Here is a 24,447-nt window from a genome sequence, read left to right on the forward strand (position 1 = left end):
AAAATTTGGAAGAAATTGAAGGGGTACCCCTTGGAAAAATCTCGGAAAAATCGAAAATTTTTTTTTTGTTGTTTATTATTAGCAATGTTCATCCGACGTCTGATTTCTTTTTAAAAAATGCGTTTCTAAAGTGCATAAACTTTTGGGATTGACTGTATAGCCAATACATCCTTAAACAGCAAACAAATGTTTTGCCAAAAACACATAATAATTTTGTACCTACTATCCATATATTTTCTGAAAAATCTATTTTGTAAGTCTGCCGGAGACGTGATTAATCTTTGAACTGCGTGAATCGGCGGAAGTGTCACGTTTACACGAATCATGCGGCATTTTATATCGGGTTAATTTGCATCAGAAGGGACCGTGAAGTATCATAAATTAGCGCGCGTGTCCATGATAACCGCAACGAAAGAATTCATTGACACAAACGTGCTTCTACTTAATCTATTCGTCCTTATTCTTAAACCTTTCTCTGATGTTCTAATACAGTGATCTCCGCACGAAAGTGGAAGCGACCACATGACCAACCGTGCATACGTAAAATGTGACATTTATTAGATTGTGTCTTTAGTACATTTAGTTACGTCGTCAGTCTTCTACGTGGTTCGCATAAAACGGAGTCTTTGCACCGATAGTGCGAGTGCATTGATAATAAAAAAATCCTAAACCCTTTTTGTTTAAAAATTACTTAAATTTTGTAAATAACAGTAATTCAATTTCGTTGAATTTTGATAAGAAAGATAGATTAAAAAGAGAGATATCTATTTTTTCGCTCATTACGCATACGTATGTGCAATAGCCACGTTTATGCAAAATAACTAACTAATCCACAACTCCCTAGAGACTCCGCGTTAACGTTCACCAAGGCTAACAATAAGATCGTCCGATCTGAAGAACAATCGGCGGCGTGAATTCAAAGGCGACCTACGACCCTTCTCCGCGTGTCTACCGCTAATGAAGACGCATACAGTACCGGTGATGTTGCAGCACAATAATGAAGACCTACGGATGAAAGTAAGCCGTTGCGTCGCGACAGTATGGCTGCCGGTCATGTCTACGTAAGCATGTACGCACCTGCGTACATACGGGTTGACTGAAAAGGAGACGGCAAGGAAATACGCGAGGAGCAGCTCGACGCGTTGCGTCGGTTGCATGGCTGATGACTTCTCGCGGGGTCATGCTATGCAGGTTTATTACAATCAGCTTGCATACGATGTGTTTCTCGATTTCTCGAACTGATGAGATTTACGAATTGATTGGATTAATCGAGTTTTAATTGTAGGAGAGTTTTTAATACCTTTATCAAGTAAAAATAACATGCGGAATAATGCATCTCTACTATAATTTTAGAGAACGCTTGATAACTATTTACGGAAAGGGAGGCTACTCTGTAGGTCTTGATCTTGATATCTTATCAGTTGCTTGGGCTCGGTTAGTTGGATAATTTGAATTCATGTATAACAATGAATAACTTTTTAAAGAATAATGAACGACGATGATGCTGAAACTTCTTATGAGTTATCCAGGAGAACATATTTATGTTAAGATCAAAGTGACTGGAAAACTATCTCGCAATGTAAATAATTTCCATCAACCAACTAACCGGACCCAAGCAATTGAACCGATATTATCGCCATATGAAATACAAATCTTGTGAATAATATATAAAGTGGTCGGTAACGAAAAATAAAGTAGCATGTCACATTTTGTTAATCCTTTCGTCTTTTAATTGTTGTTAATATGGAATTGTACCTAAGAATGTATATTTTATTAAAAAGTGTTTGAAACTCACCATAACGTAGTGGCGTTGCATCTCTGTCTTCTCTTGAGCAAGTTTCTCCAACTCCAATTTAATACTAGACAGAAAAATAAAAAAACCATACATTTAAACTGACTTTGAATCGCTGGAAATGATTTCTAAAAACTGATAAATAGAAATAATGCAAAATCTGAAAAGAAAAATAATGCAAAATCTCTGATATTTATTTGTCTAGTTCTAATAAATGTAATATTACTTAACTACTCAAATAAATAGGTATTAGAATTTATTTTATATTTTTTAGAAGAGTATTTACCAGAAAACAAATAGGAAGTTCCATTCCTGGCTAAACGACGTGTGCATAACACGTCATGTGAGCATTTACAACCAGACGTATCTCACTCTCGACGAAATTCAATCTTCAATGATTAATATCGAGTTTTACAGCTCTTGCTCGAAATAATTGGGATGTAAAATGAAAAATTAATTTTCATCGATACCCATTGGGCGCGAATAATACGCTGTGCGAAACGGCACCTCCTTTTTATGACGGAAGTAATTTTTTAACAGCAGCCAGGATCGCGTCATATTTCTGTTTACTCGCAGGCCTGACAGCGAAATAAACCCCGGCTGTTCGCGTTCCTACAAAATTGAGCCCCTTCCCCCACTGTTGCATATAATAAATATGCGCTCGTAATAGTTGAGTACGCTGCGTAACGACGTACACAATGATGTTGATGCTGGTGCCCACGAAACGAAACCGATGCGCGAGCGTGTTCACTCGCTACGTACGTAAAAATGTAGCTTGCATGCACGCGCGTTTATGCGATACGCGTTCTCCGCCCATGTTCCCAGTATTTAACGAACATCGAGATAATTCCTCTCCGTTTTCCCGCCGTTATAACACCAATTACGCGAGAATTATGTTTTACGATATTTTTCTTTTCCAACTAGGTAGACGGTAATTTCGGAGCAGTACAGTGCTGTGCTAACCCGTAGACGCTTTGTCAAAATCTCATGCGTAGTACAAAACTAATTAACTGTGCGAAAAAACACAAATTTTATCTTCAAGTGGAAGGTGGTATTATAAATTATACATAGATAGATAGACGCTATTAGGAAACAAATGAAAAAATTATCTATAATATATTAAGATATAAAAAAAAATTTTGATTTGCTCGCAGAGATTGAAATAACCACATCGAGACAAGTACATAATGCACATATATATACCTGGTGAATGCATGTATATGTATACCTGGTGAATGCATGTATATGTATACCTGGTGAATTACACTGTCTCAATACATACAAAAGAAATTATTCAATTATTCGTAATTATACATATTTCGTAGGAAATAATTTCTAATGTACACTTCACCATCCGTCGGTTATTAGCGTGTAACGAAAAACGAAAGACGAGAGAAGGAGTGCCACGTCTTTGCCGCGATAGATTAGACAGATATTAAGGATCGATCGAACGATAATTTTGATTAGGCAGTCGAGCCCGTGAAACCCATTAATTATTTCAGATTGACACCGTATGCAACGACTTAACGATCCGCCTGATCGGATTCGTTTTTCTCCACCGCGCTGTGCCAAGAAATGCATCGTGACATAAATATGCTATACTCGCAAAGTGCGCACCTGTTTCACGTACTGTGTATCTGGTCCATGAGGTCAATATTTCTTTTAAAATTAATCCGTTTGTAACAGATTTTGAATTGGGTATAAATTTAAAGCTCACATGCGATCCGTTTTAATAATAGATATGACTGATTGCGTTAGTCATACTTTATTGATTTAAAATCAGGAAATTATTACAACCAGTAAAATGTAACCTAGCGTATTTGCATTTTGATGATTGCAGTGTAGAAATTTAATTTCTGAATTTCAATAACAGAAATAAATCTGGAGAACTTCATACTTATGTATACGTATACATTAACTATAATTGTTAGATTACACACATTTTTTAGCTCGTTAAACAAACTCTTGGAAAGGCTATATAGCATCCTAAAAATTCACCGTGGTCCGAGCTCTCTCGATTTGTAAATGGTCAATTTATAGCTTTCCCGTAACCGGGCCCATCGACCCGCCCCATTAGTCCCATACCTCGGCGGAATCGAGTCCGCGAAAGCATTTATCTGAGCGTACCGCGTTTGATAATAAAACTACCGCTCCACTCCACCGCTTTCCGCATCATCGAGCGTATAATACAGACGTATAATGAATTATTCCGTGCGATCGCGCCAACACGCGCTGAAAATTCTCCGCCGCGAGCATGTGCAATCTTTACCGCGCTGCTCGCGTGCATAGTTTGTATCACGATTGAAAATGTCAAAAATAAATCACTTAACCCATTAGACACCAGCAACGTTGCGTTAACGCAACGACGTTTCACTTGTAATTTTCTTTTCAATCCGTTCACTTTATTGAATTATGTCTTCTCGCACTGTGATAATGAAAGGTGAGTATAAGAATACGCTTGGGAATTTTTATGTTGTCATGCGACGCGATCTAAATATAGAGAATCTTAATTTTCCTACACGATCCGTCTCGATTCAGCCCGATCTGACAATGAGTCGATTTGTACGTACGAGTCCGGCCTAAACCGACTCAACTCGCTTTAATCCAATTTAGACCAATTTCATTCAGTTCCACTTAATCTAAGCTGCGAGTGGTTTGACTCAACCCAATTCATGTCGACCGAAAAACTACAGAATACTGTTCTTTGTGTCGTGTCATCAACGATACACACGGTGTCTTAGAATGCACGACCTTCCTCTGAGGGCGTCAAAGAGGGTGACAATAGTACCGAGTGCGTTAGTCTTTCTTTCGTAACTGTCCTGTGCATAGACATCGAATGCAGCACAATGTCGTACGCCGCTCACGTACGTTTTGTACACACATGCCTATTTATGCATGAAAATACCGGGACCCGAGGAGTCTCCTACCTCTCTTTCACTCCCTCACTCAAATACTCTCTTTCTCACTCTCAGTCTGGCTCTTTTCTTTCCGTCCTCGTGTTGCTGAGACACGAAACAGCAATTTAAGTTTCTGTCGTCGGTGGAAATCATGCGGCACGTGACGTCGCGAATTAACACGTTAAAGGGTCGGCATATAAATTAACGTGTCAAGCGAAACGATAAGGATCGCTACCGGGTTATACCGGGTGAAAACGGACGGTTTCGCCCGAAGAAAGTTCCCTTATCGGACAACTTTTACCTGCTCGCGTGTGCCCTCGATCGTATCGCCCGATTATCCACTATACTTGTTACATTTCTTACGACGTTATTTATTTCTAACGACCACGGCGAACGTAATGGGTCGCCTAGACGTTCAATCATTTCTAAGTGGAGAAAATCTTTTTATAACCATTAAAATTCCACTCCATTTGGTCATCTTCTTTAAAACTGTATACCTTAATTATATTCACAACTATACGCGTAATTTATTAGCAAAGTTATTAAGAATAAGATTGATTTACTTCCACATATTTCTTAAACACATAAGGGAAGAATTATTCTTGCAATGCTACCTATTTATTAAATCTCTCATTGACTATTATGTATTATTTTAATTACCACAAACGCAATTCATATTTTCCACAACAGATTACTATGTAACTACATAATCAAAATTTAACATTAGATGATACTACCGATGTGCGATTGAAATAAATAAATAAGTCAGTACAGATATTCGTCAAATGAAATTTTTTGAACGAATGACGATTGCCAAAAAAAAGATACGCTTATTTCCCGGTAACAGGAATTCGTTCAACGGGACGTAGGAGTGGGACTGATTTACGAGTATCGAAAATAGAGGCGTTTACATACCTGTGATACTGCGACTGAAGAAAGGTGAAGTCCTCCTTGATACGATCGCACAACTCCCCGATCGATAATTTATATTGCTGCCCGGGTTGCGGTGGACCCTGAAACAGCGAATAAAATCAAAAGGTCAATTTCATTCGGCAATCCTCTGCGAAACGTATCGTATACCGTATGCCGTTCCCGTTGCGGCACGAAACGTTCTCAAGAATGAAAAGAAAAAACGAATTCTCACACGCTAAACCTCTTTGTCTCGCGACTTATCTACGTAAAAAATGAGAATACGCATATTCAAGACCACTCCCTGCATTGTTAAGATTCATAAAGAGTATAATTATCTTTTAACTGTATCTGGATGATATTAAATATAGTGGAACAATGCTCTCTGAGTCGTTCCACGATCTGTATGATTAAACGTTTCTTTATCTGTACCATATAGTTAATTATATTTTTATTATAGAACGAATAGATATCTAATAAAGCGATATTCAATTTTTAGATTTAGATTTTAGAACCATTGTAAGGTGTCAGGCTCTTTTTATTCACCGTCAAAATATAGCTAGGAACTTTCAACTTATAATACACCTACTTAGGCATGCATGCCAGCGCAGCGTCGGCGGTTAAGACGGAAGCCAACAAAGCACCGCGACGGCTAGAAGGTTACCTTTAAATTTCTCTGTGCCTGATTTGATTTGCATCCTATGTAAACCGAGAGAGTTGGGGAAGTATTTTCTCGTGTTTCGAATTTCTATGGCCCACATCGTGAGATTCTGGTATAGTATGAATAACCGAAGTTATAAATTTCATTTGGATCGACTCATGAATTACGGCTACATTTATATTAATAATAGAAATAAATAATTCATCTGTAAAATTACTGGTCTCACATAAGCTTGCTAAGACACAGCCATTCCTCGTTCTCGAATAAACTGCGTTTTCCGCAAAGGAGATGTTCGTTAAATCTAGTTTTCGGCAAACTCATGAATTACGGAGAATTATGTACATAGATATTAGCCGAATGACTTTCAGGCGCAATCAGACAGAGTGATTGCGTACGGAACGAACAGTAATCCTTCGATGTGCCGGATGCACTTGTCACGGCCCACGTATAAGCAACCGCCTCGAGGCGTGCGCAGCGGCACGAACGCAACCGGCGCGGCATAAGCGGCGGAAATCGTGCCCGCTGCTTCGGCTTCCGTTCGCTGATTACGCCGTCGGTTTAAACCTGCGCATACCCCGAGACGAGCGTGTACTCTGTTTCTCTGCCGCTTCGTGCCATCGACGATTTCAGCTCGTAAAAGTTTCTAGCAGGAAAAAAGTGATTCAGGAAATGCTTTAGATGGAAATCTGCTTTCGTCGAGACCGCGAGAAACATTGTTTCCTATCCCCGGCGAATATTCGCACCGAGAAACCAAGTTTCTCTCTCGTAAAAGCGGATACTGCTTCAGCAGGTATTACCTCGTCGAAAGTGTAAAGACTACACACTTACTATTACTATCCTTTCGAGGATAATCGACCCGACTCTGGGAGCCGTATAATCTCCCGGTAATTGTTGTTAATTACTCTTGCGGAAGCCGCGTTGAACTCCGTTATTAATTAGTCATTTTTTAATAAAAAGAAAAACTAAGATAAGTAAGACATTTATGAAGAACTGGTTAGTTATCTATTAATTTATTTTGAATTTCTCAAACAAGTTTTAGACTGCTCACGAACTGCGCTACACTATAAAATCGAATATTTTTCAAACACCTAACGTTTGTATCACTAGATTTCATGGCATTTATTGTACATTGCATGATCGATCCATTTGCGAACAGCTTCAAGAGAGCTTTCAGCGAATCCTCTTCACGATTTAAACGGAACCGTGTCGTGAGAAAAAGACATTTCAGACGTAAATATCAACCGGATTTTTAGCAACGACCAAAGTCGTCTCGGTTATCTCGTTCGCTGATAGATCAATGAAGATCTGTATTCCGGATTCGTGCTTTTGTCCTCGTTGAAACGACGGACGAGAGGAGGAAGAAATGTGTGTCAGAGGAACACGCTGAAGGAAATAGCGGCACAAATTCGGTTGCTGCTACGGCATTTGAATGCGATGGAAACCCACGCTTACCGACTTTGGCGGCAGCTGTACCAGCGCCCACGACCGTAAAAGCCACATTATTACCGGTAGTACCCGCCACTACCCACCTCCGTATACCTGTCGGTAATAACGTTACGAGCATGTTATCGATCGTTTTGCACGTCGTACCCCGCAAAACGGATACGCCACGGCGGCCTCGTAAAAGCTAAAATAGTTCTCCACCTCCACCGCCATCTCCAACACACTCCGCCGCTCTGAAGCCGCTACATATGTATATGTATTTCCCCCTCTTCCTGAGCACCTTTCTGCTTCGTTCTTTCGCTCGAGCCCGACGTGAATATAATACCTATTGCCTGCTGTACGCGTTATTCCATGCGAGATCTCGCGGGTTTTTATTAAAAACGTTCAAGCGTCAAAGTTTGAACAGTGTAAAACTGGATTCAGACCAATGGCGTTTTTCTGTGCGCCATGTTTAGCCATTTGTTTATATTTGTATTTAATTAAAAAAAACTTACTGACGTTCGTATTTTAATTCCACATTTTATCACGAGATCTGTAACAATACGAGAAGTAGATAATCGAGATAACAATGGTATTGCAATATCACGAATCGGCTTCCGAATTGTCATATCCGATAATTCTCCAATGAGCAGCAAGTAAAATATACTCTTTTCAATACATTTTACTAAAGACTCCAAATCCAGAAAATAAATAGGAACAGATTGTTCATTAATCGTAAGAGTGCTTTATAAAAAATGTACGTATGTCCTCAAAACTTGAAACCAGTTCATCGCAATTCATTTTTCGAAGTCGGTACAACCCCTCAGGAAATTCTCAACTACCTCAAATCATATGTAATACACTTTCATCGTTCCGTGGGCTAAAGATACGCGAGGTAGTTCAATAAAATCCTCAACAGGAAGCGATTATTAAACTAGCCCAGTAACTTTGCGCGGATCGATAGTGGTCGCATTTAACACGTTAACGTAACGCGACTGCATATCATAACGATAAACCCATCAAATACTTTCTACGTATTTACACGTACATCTACAATCTACAATCTTTGAATGGAAGACACGTATTGGATTAGATCCAGAATAAACGATAATTATATATAGACGATTTTATGGTTTTATCACCGGATAACATTCGTCGCGAAGCCATCAAAAGGCAACAGAACCGTATATCTTATTTGTTGCGTGTCTGCGAGCGTATCGTGTCTGCGAGCGTATCGAGACTGCCAGCTAGCGTAAAGTTTACACGCACACACAGAAGAAAATCGGGTTTTAAACGATATCGAACACGTGTAAACGCGCGAGGATACTTGCATCCAGTTAACGGACCACCTTTAAAGCCCCAAACGAGAGAAATGAACAGTGTGAGCGAGTTAACTCCGAAGTATCGAGGCGGATCGCGGCACGCGCTCCTGCTGATCGGCAGAATCGTTGATCCCATTTGTCCGTGCAAAGCCACCCGCGGTCAATCCAATTAATTTATTGGCTTTTGCCGCGGCGCACCCGCACCCGTCGCTCGCTCGTCCGGCCGCCCTCGCGTTTACTCAAAGCATTGCTATACTTAACGGCACGAGCTACTGTAGCCGCGCATTGCAATAATGCGCGCGTACCATGCCGGCAAAAGCTCGATCACCAACGATTACGAACACCACGTGTCCCAATGAAATCAAGAATCGAGTAAGTAAATACTTATTCACTACGCGTACGCGGAAAGGTAAGGTTGACTTTTAATTCTAGTAAAATAAACAGCTTCAGATAGCTAAAAATTCATTTTATACGTAACTAAACTTTGAACGTTTACTTGGGAAAGATTTTAGGTATTGTTTATTCTATAAATTTATCATGAAGTTGGACTTACGAATATAAGAAATGTGTAACACAAATTTAAACTTGCAATTTTTGTAAGTATGATTTAAAGGAATTTCCACTTTGCTGCCACAGTTTCTCTTCTTTAAAATTATTCATACTTCTGATACTACGTAAACGGTCAAAGTAGACTTTTGTGTATCGAATTTTTATCTTCAAACGGCGCGTCCACACGCAAGTACCTAGGTACTGGAGAAGTTTAATTGCAATTTCGTGTCCGATGATGTTAAGCGTTTATATCACTTGTGAGAGGTAAAAGTGAATTTTTTTCAATCCCACTCGTAACTTTTACAATTCCACATCTGCAGTTACGCAGTATACGTCCGCGAGCACGTGGACGATATTTTAATAAATCTTTTTCCCTACAAGAAATACGTTATATTTTTTGCAAAACACTCTTCATCTATTTTTAATCAACGTTAATATGTACCGTTTCACGAGATACGTTTCATCTACTTGGCCCGCGAAATGCTCTTTTTTTCGTTCTTCTCGTTTCTAGAATTGCAGTTCTCTATTATTTCGCTGCACATACCGTGTATACATACGGAGCACGGCTCACGTCGCTACGTTATAATTGCCATTTTATACGCGAAACCGGACTACCGCCACGAATGTTCCCATTTAGAGAAACATTCGCTGCGTTTAAAATGCAACGTGCATTTTCTATGGAAATATTCGCGAGAGTTCGTAACACGCAGAATTTCTGATACTACGCAGAGATCAGATTGGTAGAAGCTCGAGTGAAAGTTCCGTCAGTATTGATCCACGGTTGTCTAAATACTTGCATATTAAGAATGCAATTCTAATCAATTCTGCATTTTCCTCTAAAAATTAACAAATTCAAATATTAATTTAACCCGAATGGAAATTGTATCAAGTGCACATTTACTTTCACCAATTTCTATTACGAAACATCTTCGTTCATTCCACAAAGCTTTGAAGGTTTTTTATCAACGGTAGTATGAACCATTTCAAATGACAAATTTCCACAGATACTCCGATCGTTTTATTTCGATATTCCTAATGTATAAAAATTACTGCAGTAATGAAGGAGAGTTCGTTCTGGATAAGCGAAAGGTCATTCTCGATTTGAATATTATCAATTTAACACTGGTGAAAGGACAGGATATGTATTGTTCTCTTGCATGGCGATTGCCGCGATCAAATAGAGGCGTAATAAATACGTGTCGCGCCAATGAAATCATGTTAAAACGCGACGTAAAAAATTTATCTCTCTGTTGTTTGACGGGCGCATTCGCGTGCCTATACCGCCGCACCGTATCAATAATAAAACCGGGCGCGTTCCGCGTATTCACCGAAAATTTCATGCCACGCGCGCGCGGCTCTGAGTTTTTCGCGAAAAAATTGCTCGATCGCATGCCGCGGCGAAAAATGGATTTTTCCCGCGGTTTAAATATTCATCGTTTTACATCGAGTAAAACGAGAGACAGTCGAATAGAACAGAAATTGAGAAATGGTTTTGTGCGCGTACACATACTCACAAGAGAAAGAGAGAAAGAATAATAGCGGAAAATGCGGTTGGTTACCGTCAAAAAGCGAAACGCGAATTATGTCGTTTCGACGAATAATGATGAGAGAACACAGCCGGCACCCGTCAATCAGTGTCCTTTACGTACTGCGGCCGATTTAATTATCCGATAGCACGCAACCCCGTGAACGAAACCACTTCTCGCGTCATAATATCCTGTCCCTTTTTATTTCACCCTTCCTCTTTTTTATCTACCTCTGATCGACAGCAATCACAATAATCAATTGTTATTCAAATACTGCGAAAACTACGAAATTGAGAAAAAATATCATGATGGAATAACCCAACTCACTGTCATATATGATACAAGTCAATATTTCTAAAAATATTTTTAATTCTATTGCTGTATATCTTTCAAAATATTGTAAAATATTTACATAATATAACGACAAAACTCTTTAATTAATCGTAATGATTTCCGTATCAAGATGAGAATGAAATCTCTTACCTGTACATGTATTCTAATAACTATAGATTCTATCCTACACGAATTTTTTGTTATTGCTAAGAAGTAAAAAGTAGCGTCGTAACAATATGAATAAAAACTAATATCGAGAGCTACTCATGGTGAAACGTCGGAGATTTGAAAAAAAAAAAACGCTAGCTGGTAGATACTATCGACGATTTCATTATTTCCGTCTGGTGCCCCCTTTTCGTCGATGTCGCGTTCTATAGAATGCTATCAAACGCTTTACCCTCGGCTTCGTCGTAAAAAGTCACGTCGTATCGAACGAATGAAAGAAACTAGAAAGAACGAGAGCAGCAGCTGAGCAGCATCGTCGATAGTCGATATATGGCAACAACACGATTTCTTCGGACAGAAGATCTATCGGACCGTATAAAACGTTGCGTTTATTCTTTCGCCTTGATGCTCCGTTTATTCTCAAAGCAGCCCGTTTTCCCGCTTCAATTTCCTTCAGAGCAAAGACCAAGAACACTTTAATATATGCCGTAACTATAGACTCAATAAAAACAGTCTGATCTTTTGTAAGGAATCAAGCTTCTAATTGTTAGACGATAACCAAATAAATTTTTTCCAAAATTTTAATTGAAAAAATATAAAAATGCTAAACTACGCGACGTATGTACAGGCTCTAGCATGAAATTTTAAATACACAAAATAAAATCGTTTTTAATAAGCTAATAGGGTTGAAAGTATACGTACATACTGGTTTAATATAACGACATTATATTGATATCGGGCACCTATGTATATTGTAGACCATAAATTTCAAGAAGGTGGTTAAACCAACATATACTGCTTCGTCTTTTCAGCCTGAGGTTTGTTACTAACTTTAATAACTCGTAAAGTGCATCAGCCATGCGCAGAGAGGAAGACAGTGCAAGAGAGGACAAGAGATAGTAAGTTAGGCGAGCGTGTCGTAGTGCGCATTACGGCGGATAGTGGTAACAGAACCAATCAGTTGCGTTTGCAGCCACTCAAGTACGCTTAAGTGGCGCATATCAGCGCGCCTAATTACGTTAGTTCCATCGATCCTGGCCGTCCACTAAAGACCCGATTATCAGCATGCATTATCGGCCGAGTTAAGGGCCCTTCTACACCGTGTCCCTCTCTTCCGTGAAAGCGAAACACGGGCGCGTCAAACCGCTAAAGATACATTAATCATTTCGCGAATCGATTCCGGATAAGCCGATCCCCTTATCCATCCGCCGCTCGAGCTTTATCCATACATATTAACAGACTGAAACGCCATGAGGAGAGAAAGCGGCCGACCATCCAATTTAATTACCATAATTGCCGCCTAATAATTAAACACAAAGTTGTAGACTCCCTAGCAATTACCGCAACACGACCTGACAAGAAATACTCTTCAATTACCGTGGAGCATTTTCACGAACGAATCTTTTTCTTAGAAGGCCACGAGTGAAATTGGTACGCAAGCGGTTCGTAAATGTATTGCAAGGCATGCGAGCAGTTTCACGATGATATGCAGATGAGCCGATATATAAGGATAATGTCGGCATCGAATCGAGGCGAAAAAGTTACCGAGGGTCTTGTTCGAGAAAGTTTTAAGCTATCAATCTGATAGCGAACGCGTAAGGGGACAATCTCTAGAAGAAAATGTTAATTAAGTTCATTTCGCTGGGTGTGCCTATGATATAGTTTAAAATTTTAATCTAGTTAACTGAACTAGAAATCAAAATCTAAACAAGAAAGAAAGCCTAAATATTCCCATGGCGCATGGAAGGGCAATTATAATAAATGCAGCGATAAAATGTGATAATAACCAAAGTACGGATTACTGCGAGGGATTCCTTGTATAATTTGTAATTTGGAGTTAATGAAAGGACATAGAGGGAACGTCTGGCACGAGGCATTTTAGCGGGTGGAAAGTTTACGAGAAAACCGGAGTTAAACTGGAGAAGATAGCGTAGGAGGACAAGGGGCAAACGGAGAATGACAGAGAAGAGGTTCGAGGACTGGCGGTTTTCGTCACACCGCAAAACCGCCAACACGTGGCGCGGATTCCGAAACCACTCGACGACCAGACTCGACCACATTCGCCCTATAACTGGACCGACTTACATCCTGTAGTTCGAAAACCTACCCCCGTTGGTCAAGATCCTTGAAACTCGCGAATTTCAGGGAGGAAACGTGCATTTGAGGTTTCTTTATCACACGTTCACGTTAGTTCATTTTTCCGCAAAGATTTCCAGTGCTTTTTATTAGATTGTACAAAATGAAATTCATAGATTTAGATAGCATTTTATGTATCTATCGAACTATGCAAATTAAGTAAACAGTGTCCTAGTTATTGCTATACGATACATACGTAATAATAATTTTTGGAGGTTTAATGTTATTGCGAAATTTAATGCAGTAAGAAATATATTATTCAAAACTGAGTTTCATTAAGCGCCATGAAATTATTTGATGTGACAAAATTATACACAACCTCTGAATTAAATATGTTCTATGTTATACATATTCTGCTTAATAACTTTAATTAATCACCTGGCGGATTACTAGCAGCATATTTATGCACAAATATAAATTCGAAATGTAGAAACATCATACTTGATTATTAAAAATAAAAATACGACTATAAAATCGACTGTATTTCTGCTTTTTATTGTCTTGGGTATAGAATAATGATAAATTGCAAATCACACTCTATCTTTTGATAAAAAAAATTACAAGTCGCGAACCATCATTTGTAAAATCCTGCGTCTATGGAGCATCATGCGATTCAGGTAATAGACAATTATTATAATTCGAAAAATAAAAGACTGCTTCAGTAATTTCTTCCATAAATTAATCCATCTCTCGAGTCGCTTAATCGACGCTTTATCTGACTTATCTGATGATACTCTAATCCTATTAATTTTCCTCTTATTTCAATTTCCATTAGACAAGCTCCTCCGGAGGATATGCATTAACGATAAATTATTACACTAGCTTTAAGGAATGTTTGTATCCTTGATGTTTTTCAGAAATTGTGACTTATGTCTATGTATATGTATTTTCAAAGATCGCTGCACGTAATTCCTCGATTCATAACTTCGCTATCATCTATCCATGACAGTACTACAGTTACGATAAAAGAGACACCAGGACTTCTGCTTCAACGCGCGAATACAAACGGATTACCAGAGTTTCTAGCACAGGGAAGCCACGAACACGGGCGAACAAGGAAATTATGCAACGCGATAACAGTTCCTCCTAATATCTTCAGACAATGCGTCTCAAGATTTGCATGAAGTGCGGAGAGAGGAACCCCCGAAGGGCGTGGAGACGAGCAAGGACGACAACGATGAACGGGGCGACAGAGGAAAAGGATCGAGAGAGATTTAGAGGCGCGTGCGCGCACGCGGAGAGGAAGCGGTGAAGCGAAAGCAAGCAAGAAAACGTGACGCGAAACAGGAAGGACGAGGAAACAATACACGCCTCGTCGACGTCGGTGTATCTTATTGATCATTATGATTATTCCCCGAAGCAGACTACAAATTCACCCCAAGTCTACGGGTGCGCGACCGACATTTGCATAAGCAATGCATTTTGATTCGTAGACCCACATTGCGAGCGGAATGACATAAATAATGCATAGCGTAATGATCGTGCGGACGCTTCCCGTGCGTCTCTCTATCCGGGACGGTTCTCGCGACCTTAATTCTCCGATGTAGGAGTTAGTTCGCAATATTCATGAATCGGAAGAAAACATTTCTGCATAATTAGATTTGTAATAGCGATCTTAGAATTTTTCTTTCCTTTTTATCATCACGTCTACAAATGTTCCTGTGTCTATTTCTCATCCGAGAACATATTTTATACATTTATTACAAATAACTGATGCCGCAATATGCAAATGATATTTTAATAAAAAATTAAGTGGAATATTTCGAGTTGCCAATAAAATAATTGAGAAATGATAATGAAATTAATTAAAATCGTTGAACAAGAAATTTCCGCAAAAATACAAAAAATGAGTTTTATGATGGAAGCCATAGTACGATGCTTTAAGAGAAATGATTAAAATTTAATTCCACTGCATTGATAACGATAAATTCGTCCGGTAATTAAGTTAATTATGTAGCCGACACATTGTACGAGTTTCTAAAATCATTATGTTGGATTTTGGATTACACATACATTATGTGCATTTCATTACAGAGTGAAGAGTTCAATGATCTATACAAGTAGTCGATAATCGACGGTCAGCAATGCGATTGAACAACATCTCTGTTGAAAAATTTGTGTTCCAACATATTGAGATATTATAATGAGGTATTAAGCTCCTAGAATTAGAATTCCAAAGTATTCATAAAAGTACGCGCACGCTCGTAAAGACTCGAATTTCAAATATTAGAATTAAATGCAATTTTTCTTACCTTATGAGAATAAACATTACTATTACTAATTCAGTTTAATTGTATTATAATGTCGCATCAATTATACATAATTGGTTATTAGCAACAATAATAAAAGTAGTGGACTTTACGAGTTCAGATATATGTTTAAGGCTTAGAACGATGTTAGGAAGTAGAAATTAATTTCTAAACACATTTTCACATGATCGCAGGAACATAATACAAACACAAAAACGTACACAGATGATTGGAGCAGAGAAATTAAAAAAGTAGCGATTAGACGATGGCTCCGAGTCAACTCTACCAAATATTATAAATCATTAGATGCATTTATTTCCAAACTAGGGATACTTTTCTTCCGAAATGGCAATCGTATCAGTGATTTCATTCTTTTGCATATAGCGCAAAGAAATACGCGGCGCAGCGTTTCGAAAATCAAAGAGGAATAGCGTATCATGCACCAGTGCACGCTCGTCTCGACATATCTATACGGTAAATTTCTTTTATTCCCGGTGCCGGGCACAGCGTATGTACAACTACCGTTCGAAGCGATGTGAATCGAGCTGAAAACACCTGACGCATTCGGAATGGCGCGCACACACGGAACGCCTGCACAACAGCCAGCCCTTGCAGCATACTGCTGTACCCTTCTTTTTCCTCTACATTCATCCCTCTCGCACGCTCGTCCCAGTGAGCACTCGTGCAGATCCGTCGATAAGAGGTGGCCACGGCAGTTTAACCCGCCAAGCAATTAAGGCGATACGATCGGTGCTCTCGTGAAATAACGTCACACTGCAGAGAGCTGGATACGTGGATAAGTGCTATCTCCGTCCTTTGTGTGCCTATACTCTCTCTCCCTCTCTCTCTCTCTCTCTCTTCCTCTCATCCTTTCATTTTCTGCTTGCACCTCATGTTTTCTGTCACGTTAGGGTGCCTATTCACTAGCAACTAGTGAACGAGAACAATGTAAAAAGCTCGATTGTCGAATAAGTAGAGCTACTATGGCATTAGTTGGCCATCTAAACGCATATCAAACAATCTTCAATCCGTTAATCATTCACATTTCTAGAAGTCTTTATGTAATTCAGTTGTAGAAATTCGTGTTAAAAGAAATAAGTAGTTAAAGTACCTAACTACACCACTGCTCAGATTGGAACCATGCCAGTCAATTGGCTGAAGATTTTAAGTAGCGGACGAGTTGAGAATCCAACAATAAAAATTCGATTTCCAATCCTAGTGGAAGTGCACCTTTACGTTTCTCTTTATCTTTCTGCCAACAGTTACACTACCGTCCGCGTGCATACACTTTCTCTATCCACCCCTTTATCTATTACGCGTCACGACTCGCGCACGTGCGCGTACGCGTGTGCGTGTTTTGACACGTACGCCTCGCGTTTTCACGTGTGCGAGACGATGCTGCCAGGCGACGACAACGACCAGCTGTGTGTTCTCTGCGGTGTTTGCTGTTGAAACTTGAAGTTACCTTGCTCGGTCCGAGAGCCCGAGCGCGTAGGATCGCGCGCGACTGACTTAACTTAATAACACCGGCGTGGCACAACGGTGACGTTTATGCACTCGGCGTTGCCCGAGTAAATGCACCGTGGAGGCTGCTTGTGAGCCTGACATCGGCTGCCTTTTTCCTTTCTCTTCACGGCACATGTAATTAAAGTTAAACAACGCGAATTACAACCGCTCGGAAATGTTCCTGCAGCATGCTCAGTTGCGTGTCCACGGACGAGGGTTGATCGTCTCGAAAACTGCTAAAGGGCTCCTACATATGTTCCTCCTTCGATTATTATTTCATGAGATCACCAACGAATGTGTACGTATCTCTTTTCGAAAGAATCGCTTGAACGATTTTCTCTTTTACAACCCTCGGGCATTTACGGGATCATTATTTTCGTTGCTCCCATCGTGGGAATTCACTTGCACATGTTTTAAAATGAGAGTAAAGTAGATGTGCAATTGATACGACGATTAAAATAGCTGCTTGTTGGTTAATACCTTATTTTACAGTGAATGAAAAGAACTTTAATGCATGTACTGTTAAATTTAATGTGAGCATAGATAAGCTGCTTCTTGAATTCAATTGCCAGTAGATCACAATACTCCTGTTTAAATGCTTCACAGTCCACTAGGCATAAAATAGAAAACGAACGAGATTGGTAAAGGTAAGGTTGTCGGGCAACAAAGAGAAGAGAGAAAAAATACAATGGTACATAGATGTCCGTGTCGTGACCGTCGAGCAAAAGATAACAACGAGAGGGAACCGGAGAAAAGGAGAGTTTAAAAAAACACATGGAACCGGAACGAAGATTAAATGAACAGACGTTAGAGGAGAGGGGAAGAGACCCGAAACAAAGGATAAAAAGCAACGGGTTTGTCTGGTCCGAGTGGACCAGGTAATTACCGGTCGAATCCCCTCTGTCTTTCCCCACCCTCTGACGCCTATCTTTTCCAGCCCCCTAGATGCCGACTACCGCCCCTTTACCTTTCTACTCGACGAAGAGTTGCCGTGAAAAAGCAGCTACGAGATAAAAGCGCGACGAGAAAACTCCGTCGAGGCTACACCAATAGGGTGCGGTACTTTAGTGACACAAAGGAAGCTCAAATATCGGCCAACTGTCGTAGCCCGGTGCCACCTCAGCCCCTGAAATGACCTCTCTCTTTCACTGTCCGTTTCATACCACCTTTTCTTGCCTCGTAACCGAGACAGGGGTGAAAGAAGGAACAAGAGAAACACGGTAAAGGGAGACAGAAAGCGTTTCAACAAAAGCACGACGCGACGGTACAAAAGCTCGACGATAATAGGAAGCACGGCAAGAACCACCCTGGCAGTTCGGCCACCTAATCTGTTACAGTCATAAACCCCATTTTTGCCCCTCCGTCACCCGGGCCTTTTACGAGCGCCCGAAACCACCCCTGGTGTCGGACTGTATATAGGTAACCTATACATACAAAAATGGGGACGTGCACCACGATTATCGTTCCGTGAAGTCGGAATTTCCCTGAGATTGCATCTACCGATGGGCACGTCAATCATCCCCTTTTAACGAACAGATTATTTCGTATCTCGAATAGGATGCGCCATATGTTGTGTGTACTATGTTTCTAATGCTTACTAGTTAAATTCAATTAAGTAAAGTCCCAATTGTTTCAGTTTGCGCACATAAATATGATTATAGAATGAATTCAGTATTTACGCAAAGGTGATTAATATAGATGTGGTATAGCTTTTAATTTTTGATATGAGAAACATGCAAATCTCGAATGAGTAGCTATGCAAACATATTGGTCAGAGAGCTAATCATGTGAAACCCACACGAACAATCGATTTCCCTCCTCCCCTTCTTGAATCATCTCTCCTTCTCTGTATGCATGCATGTAACTTGAACGTCATCCGTTCCAACTTGGCAACTTTTAAGAGCCTGACACAATGTTCCACGGCCGACTTTGCATAAGGGTTGACTGCGTCAGGGGTGAATATGTTACAATTACTGGCAAACCGAACGAGCCTAGCGGGAACGTGAAAAGGCTGGGGTCGCGCTTCAAACCTCGACACTTACGAACAATGTTACCCTTCCCCGATCTCTCGGGGCCGATACCTCTCCCCTTTTCACGTCCCCCTATTTTCATTTTTATAGAGGGACGGTCAGCTCGGAATGAAATTTCTTTCTCGAACAGGATGGCCCAGTGGATATTTTTTTTCTCTTTCTCTCGCCGCCACTTCCTCGCTCGGGTGTTCACGATAATCTTGTTATCCGCATTATAGGGTGGGACAGTGGCTTTACCCTCCGTTTCTCGGTTTCTCCCCCAAAGGGGACGCGCACGAGCAATGAAATTCGAGAAGAGCCGTCTAAATTACGATTCTAATCGGGGCACGCGCGAGCGCGCGTGTGCTCAACGATCTGTTGCGGCGTAGCCGTAAATGCGAGATTTATGTGAATCACCGGAGATCATGATTTGTCGAGAGGCAACAATACGCGTTTATACAACAACTTTCTTACCAATGGACATTTCAGTGTATACGATGCACTTATTTATCGTAAGTTTCATATCATTCCGGAGAGGTTCTGTATAAAAAAAATATTAACAAATGTCAAGAATAGAACGATCAGAATCTTGGAATGAACTTTTTATCACATATTTTTTAAGGAATACTCAAACTATTATTACAAGAAAAAAAATTTTAAAAAAGGGAATGTGAAAGGTATCGAAATTATGTAAATTTCCGTTTCCGTTGAAGGAACGAGGTGAACCGCCTCTAATTGTTTTTCTATGTTCAGATCGGCCGTTAACCTGTTTCTCGGGGCTATGATTGGTACTGGTCGGACGAAATCACATAAATGTGTAAGTGTGACAAGGAAGATAGAGAGAAAACTCTTTCGTGTCTCCTAGATGTCGAGCCATTATCGGAGCTATCTTCTGACACCGGTCGACCGAAGGTTTTTAAGAGTGTGGCTGCCTTTATCTGCGAACAAGCTGCAGCTAATGTAGCTACGCGACGAGATCTAAGCGACCCAACTACTTCTTTTTTTCCTTTTTCTTTCTTATTATCTTCAGGTTCACTTTGTAGCTGTTCGAGACAGCGTGAAGTGTTCAAGAAAGGAGAAAAAAGAAAATGTGCTAGGTTTTGTCGGTCCACGGTCGCTATTTTTTACGTGAAGACGTTCACTACGGGACCACGTGTCTGTGAATTATGACCACTCTAAGCTAACTGTCTTTCGTTTTTCTACTATAAACTAAATAGCGATTCTTGAGGATACGCGCAGGGATGAAGGTCGTTGTCATTGTGTGCAACAAGCTTTATTCTTAACACTAAATATACCCAGATTGAACGATAAAATCCTGGATCGCGAAAGAAATTAGGTAGAGAGATAGAGCTTAAGTTCCACGGAGAAAAAATAAAGTGAAAATACGACCCTATAGCTAACGAGAGTTTATCTTCCGTAAACGACTCGATGTTCTGTATTCCTCAACTAAGACGCTTCTTTCGTCTTTCAGTAAAAATTAGAAAACACGATTTCATACATTACGTTTTTAGATAACAGTATAAAAAAACAACACTCTGAGCTTAATATACAAAGAAATAGCGTGAACCAAAAGGGTAGAGAATTGTACAGAGGTACCAGATTCATGACTCTCGTTAGTTGACACAATATAATGTACGTATATGCGAATAGAATAGGTAGACGTAGACGCGGACACATAACAAACAGGGAAGATCCGTTTGCAAGAAACCTGCTCTGCTCCGTTGATGCATGCACAGTGCTCACATTTCTACGACAGAGTTCACCGCGCTCGGTTCCTGTTCTCCCCTTCGACAAAGCGGGATATGTATATACGTATGTATGTACGTATCCCCAACGAAACGCGTTCATCGCCATTCGAAAAATCAGTAGAGCGTGCGTAGTCTTGTAATACTGGTAGGGAATACCAATATTCGCTTGGGCGAGTACGAAACTAACTACGGGAATCGTACTGTGCGCACGCTTGCACAATCTTCCCTTGCTTCCATCGTACCCGGTGCTCACCACGTACACATCAAGAATGACTTGATGCAAGCTGCATATAGTTAACGCTCAACGTACACAAGCATATGAATACGTAGGCGTAATTGATGGAAAGAGTATAATGGGAGTACATACTTGTATGAACATTATACTTATCGCATCGATATGATTTATGTAATTATCATACAATGGAAAATATAGATGAATAAAAGCGTTATATAAAACATTCAATTAAAACGCTTTAATGATTGAAAAAGTATTACTACCTATTCTATTCGAATTTAGACATGTTTATTATTATTATTAATAAATTATTATTAATAAATTGTCGTGTACATTGGTTTCGAACAGAAGTGCAATGACTAACGAAACCAAGGACTTAAATACATTCCTGTTTGATACACCACCTCGTAAACTTTATCGAATTCTGGTTCCAAGATTTTTATTTATTAACCTTCACGTGCATTACAAAGTATTGACAAAATTAATCCTAACAGTGGATAAATTTCCTTACACCCGGCATGCGACATTAAAACACGTTCCACGCCTTTATCTAATCATGACAAACGCGATCCTTTTACACGGCTTTCTGGATTAATCAGGCGATACATCAAGGCGTGAGATCCAGCTTAATAGACTATCGAGAATCCATGTTAACACTTAAGTGCCCAGTATGTACCTAGGTACCTACAGAACAGGCGTTATACAGGTATATACATTGTCAACTCCATTCTGGGAGCAACGAAAGAAACACAAAGCTTCCGAAAAAGAAACGACGCGACGGTGCAAGCTAGATAGCGGGCGACGAGAGTGATCAGAGAAGAGAGAGAAAGAGTGAGGCGAGTGGCTGCAGATGCGATCACGCCGGTAGTATACGGTAGCTCCCATGTATATCATTAACCTCATCCTCGTTTTTCGCCTCCTTTAGTATATCTCGCTTCGTCTCCGCCACCTTGCCCAACTCCGTGACGAACATAAAGATGCGTCTCCACTGGCAAATAGCTCGAGAACAATACGGAAATATAAAATACAAACAACGCGTTGTCTACAATAATACATACAACAATGTATTGACACGTTAGACACTTCGATTTTTACTTGTGTCATTCAAGTCTATTCATGTTTAATCTCGTGCTCGTCGTTTGCCAGTGTATGCGCAGCTTGCAGATCTCAACAGTCCGATGAAACAAGTATCCCTCGTCTCGCTCTAACACCCATCGTGAGCGCATACCACATCTCCGTCTCTTGAAACAACCTTCCCTCTCGTTTTAATCCCCTATCCCCCGTCTCCTTCCCTCTGGCTACGGTTTCTCGATCCCGGTCGCGTTCCTTCGTTCGTACGCTCAACTGCTCTCATTCTCGCTTTCCAGTCCCTCCTGCTTCCTCGTCGACGCTCGCCGATTTTCCGTCTCAGTTGGTCGGGCGGCTGGTAGCGAAACGAGCCAGCGTGCACAAACGAGTAATTAACTATCTCCGTGTGGGACACGTGTTCCCACCGTGCACCCACTCTTGCTAGTCTCTCTCCCCTCTTCTCCCATACCCGTTCATCCGACTTCGTCCCGGCGCTTTCTCCGTCTCCATCCTATCTGTTCGTCACGCCGTCACGGACACCGTGTTCCCGGGCCCCATTCTGTTTACACACACGCTCTTATGTTAATTCGGCTTAACGCCCCAAAGCCCTCAAGGGTCGCTTCCAAAAATTACGACCGATCACGAAGAGGGACCCCCGAGGTGGTCACGGACGACCTCGTGGAAAATAATAGGGACCCCTGGCTCGCTGTTTGGAAAGGGGGAAAGACGACCGCGATGCACGAGGGTCGCTTACCGACCAGGGCTCCCAACGATTGTCGTTGGAATACTTGATGAGTGTGGCATAAAGGACTGGATTAGCCCAGGCCCCATTGGCTTTCATTTATGACTTGACACGACCACCATAAACAGGAATTCGATAGCGTACTCCTGATAAACATGTTCGATTGCAGTTGATCCAACTAACTTTTGAAAACTTTCAGTATTAATATATTAAGGAGGAGAAGATTGCTTTGCACTAGTGGACTGCAGGCAACAAGCAAAAGCGATCTTATATCGTAATTAAAAGTACGCTTTCCTGTTGCGCAAAAACCTGTTACATCCCATGTTTCACTCTGCGTGAAACACGGCTTTTTTCTGTTTTTGCATGCCGAGAAGAACGGGCTATGCAGATCAGTCATAGAAAACTCGAGCAACTAAACTGAAACATGACAATCGACTCTCAGCGACCCGAAATACCAAAGAATCTGCATGATCCAATTATATTACATACAATGGAGAATGGCACGGATTTAATCGATATTTTAACGGCATACAAAAGCGATAAAAACGGAGGACAGAGACGAGAATATAAACATGAAGATAAAGATATAAATATAGAATAATCCATTCCATATACAACAATAATCCATATACAACAACGTATATACCCAAAATGCAATAAGTTAGACATTTATCAGTTTTTTTTTCAATAGAAAAAGATAGATGAGATATAGAAGATAAATAACGATTTCGTTTTAAAACCGACGACGAAGATTAGAGACTGTAACATGAGTAATTGTTTAAAAAAATGTGTAAATATCGGAGAATGGCAAACAAGCCATCACAGTTTTCAAGATTAAAAACGCCGCTCATCAAGAATTCGGACACGGGGAGGGAAAGATAAGGAGGTCGCGTCGCAAAAAACCTGATACACCTTGCTCTAGAACCTTGGCTTGCCAAACCTATTTTAGATAACAAACTCCATAGTTTCTTGGATTATTACCTGACATCCAACGGCCTCGTCTATCGTACACGTCTTAAGATAAATTAGTTGGTCACGAGTAATTTTTAAGTTCCTTTATAATGTTCTCTTTATCAGGCTAGAAGGAAAACAAGAAACTCAAGCACCGCTTATCTAAAACACAGATGCGAGAAATGTTTAAATATTTACATTGCACTTTTACGCTTCTCCTTATGCTC

The 24,447-nt window shown here is 40.3% G+C and overlaps 1 protein-coding gene across 2 annotated transcripts in view; it reads right to left on the reverse strand.

The window, feature by feature from the left end:
• The window catches only part of LOC108629297 (protein groucho), a 104,547-nt gene that overhangs the window by 70,709 nt on the left and 9,391 nt on the right, over positions 1-24,447 (reverse strand). For both annotated transcript variants that reach the window (XM_018031900.2, XM_018031895.2), the window contains exons 2-3: positions 5,605-5,702; positions 1,796-1,859 (exon numbers count right to left, since the gene is read on the reverse strand). In XM_018031900.2, coding sequence (XP_017887389.1) covers positions 1,796-1,859; positions 5,605-5,702 — 162 coding nt within the window. The remainder of the gene's footprint in view (positions 1-1,795; positions 1,860-5,604; positions 5,703-24,447) is intronic.

The sequence above is a fragment of the Ceratina calcarata genome, unplaced genomic scaffold, assembly GCF_001652005.2.
Source record: "Ceratina calcarata isolate Rehan_Ccalc_2016 unplaced genomic scaffold, ASM165200v1 scaffold132, whole genome shotgun sequence".
Taxonomy (NCBI): domain Eukaryota; kingdom Metazoa; phylum Arthropoda; class Insecta; order Hymenoptera; family Apidae; genus Ceratina; species Ceratina calcarata.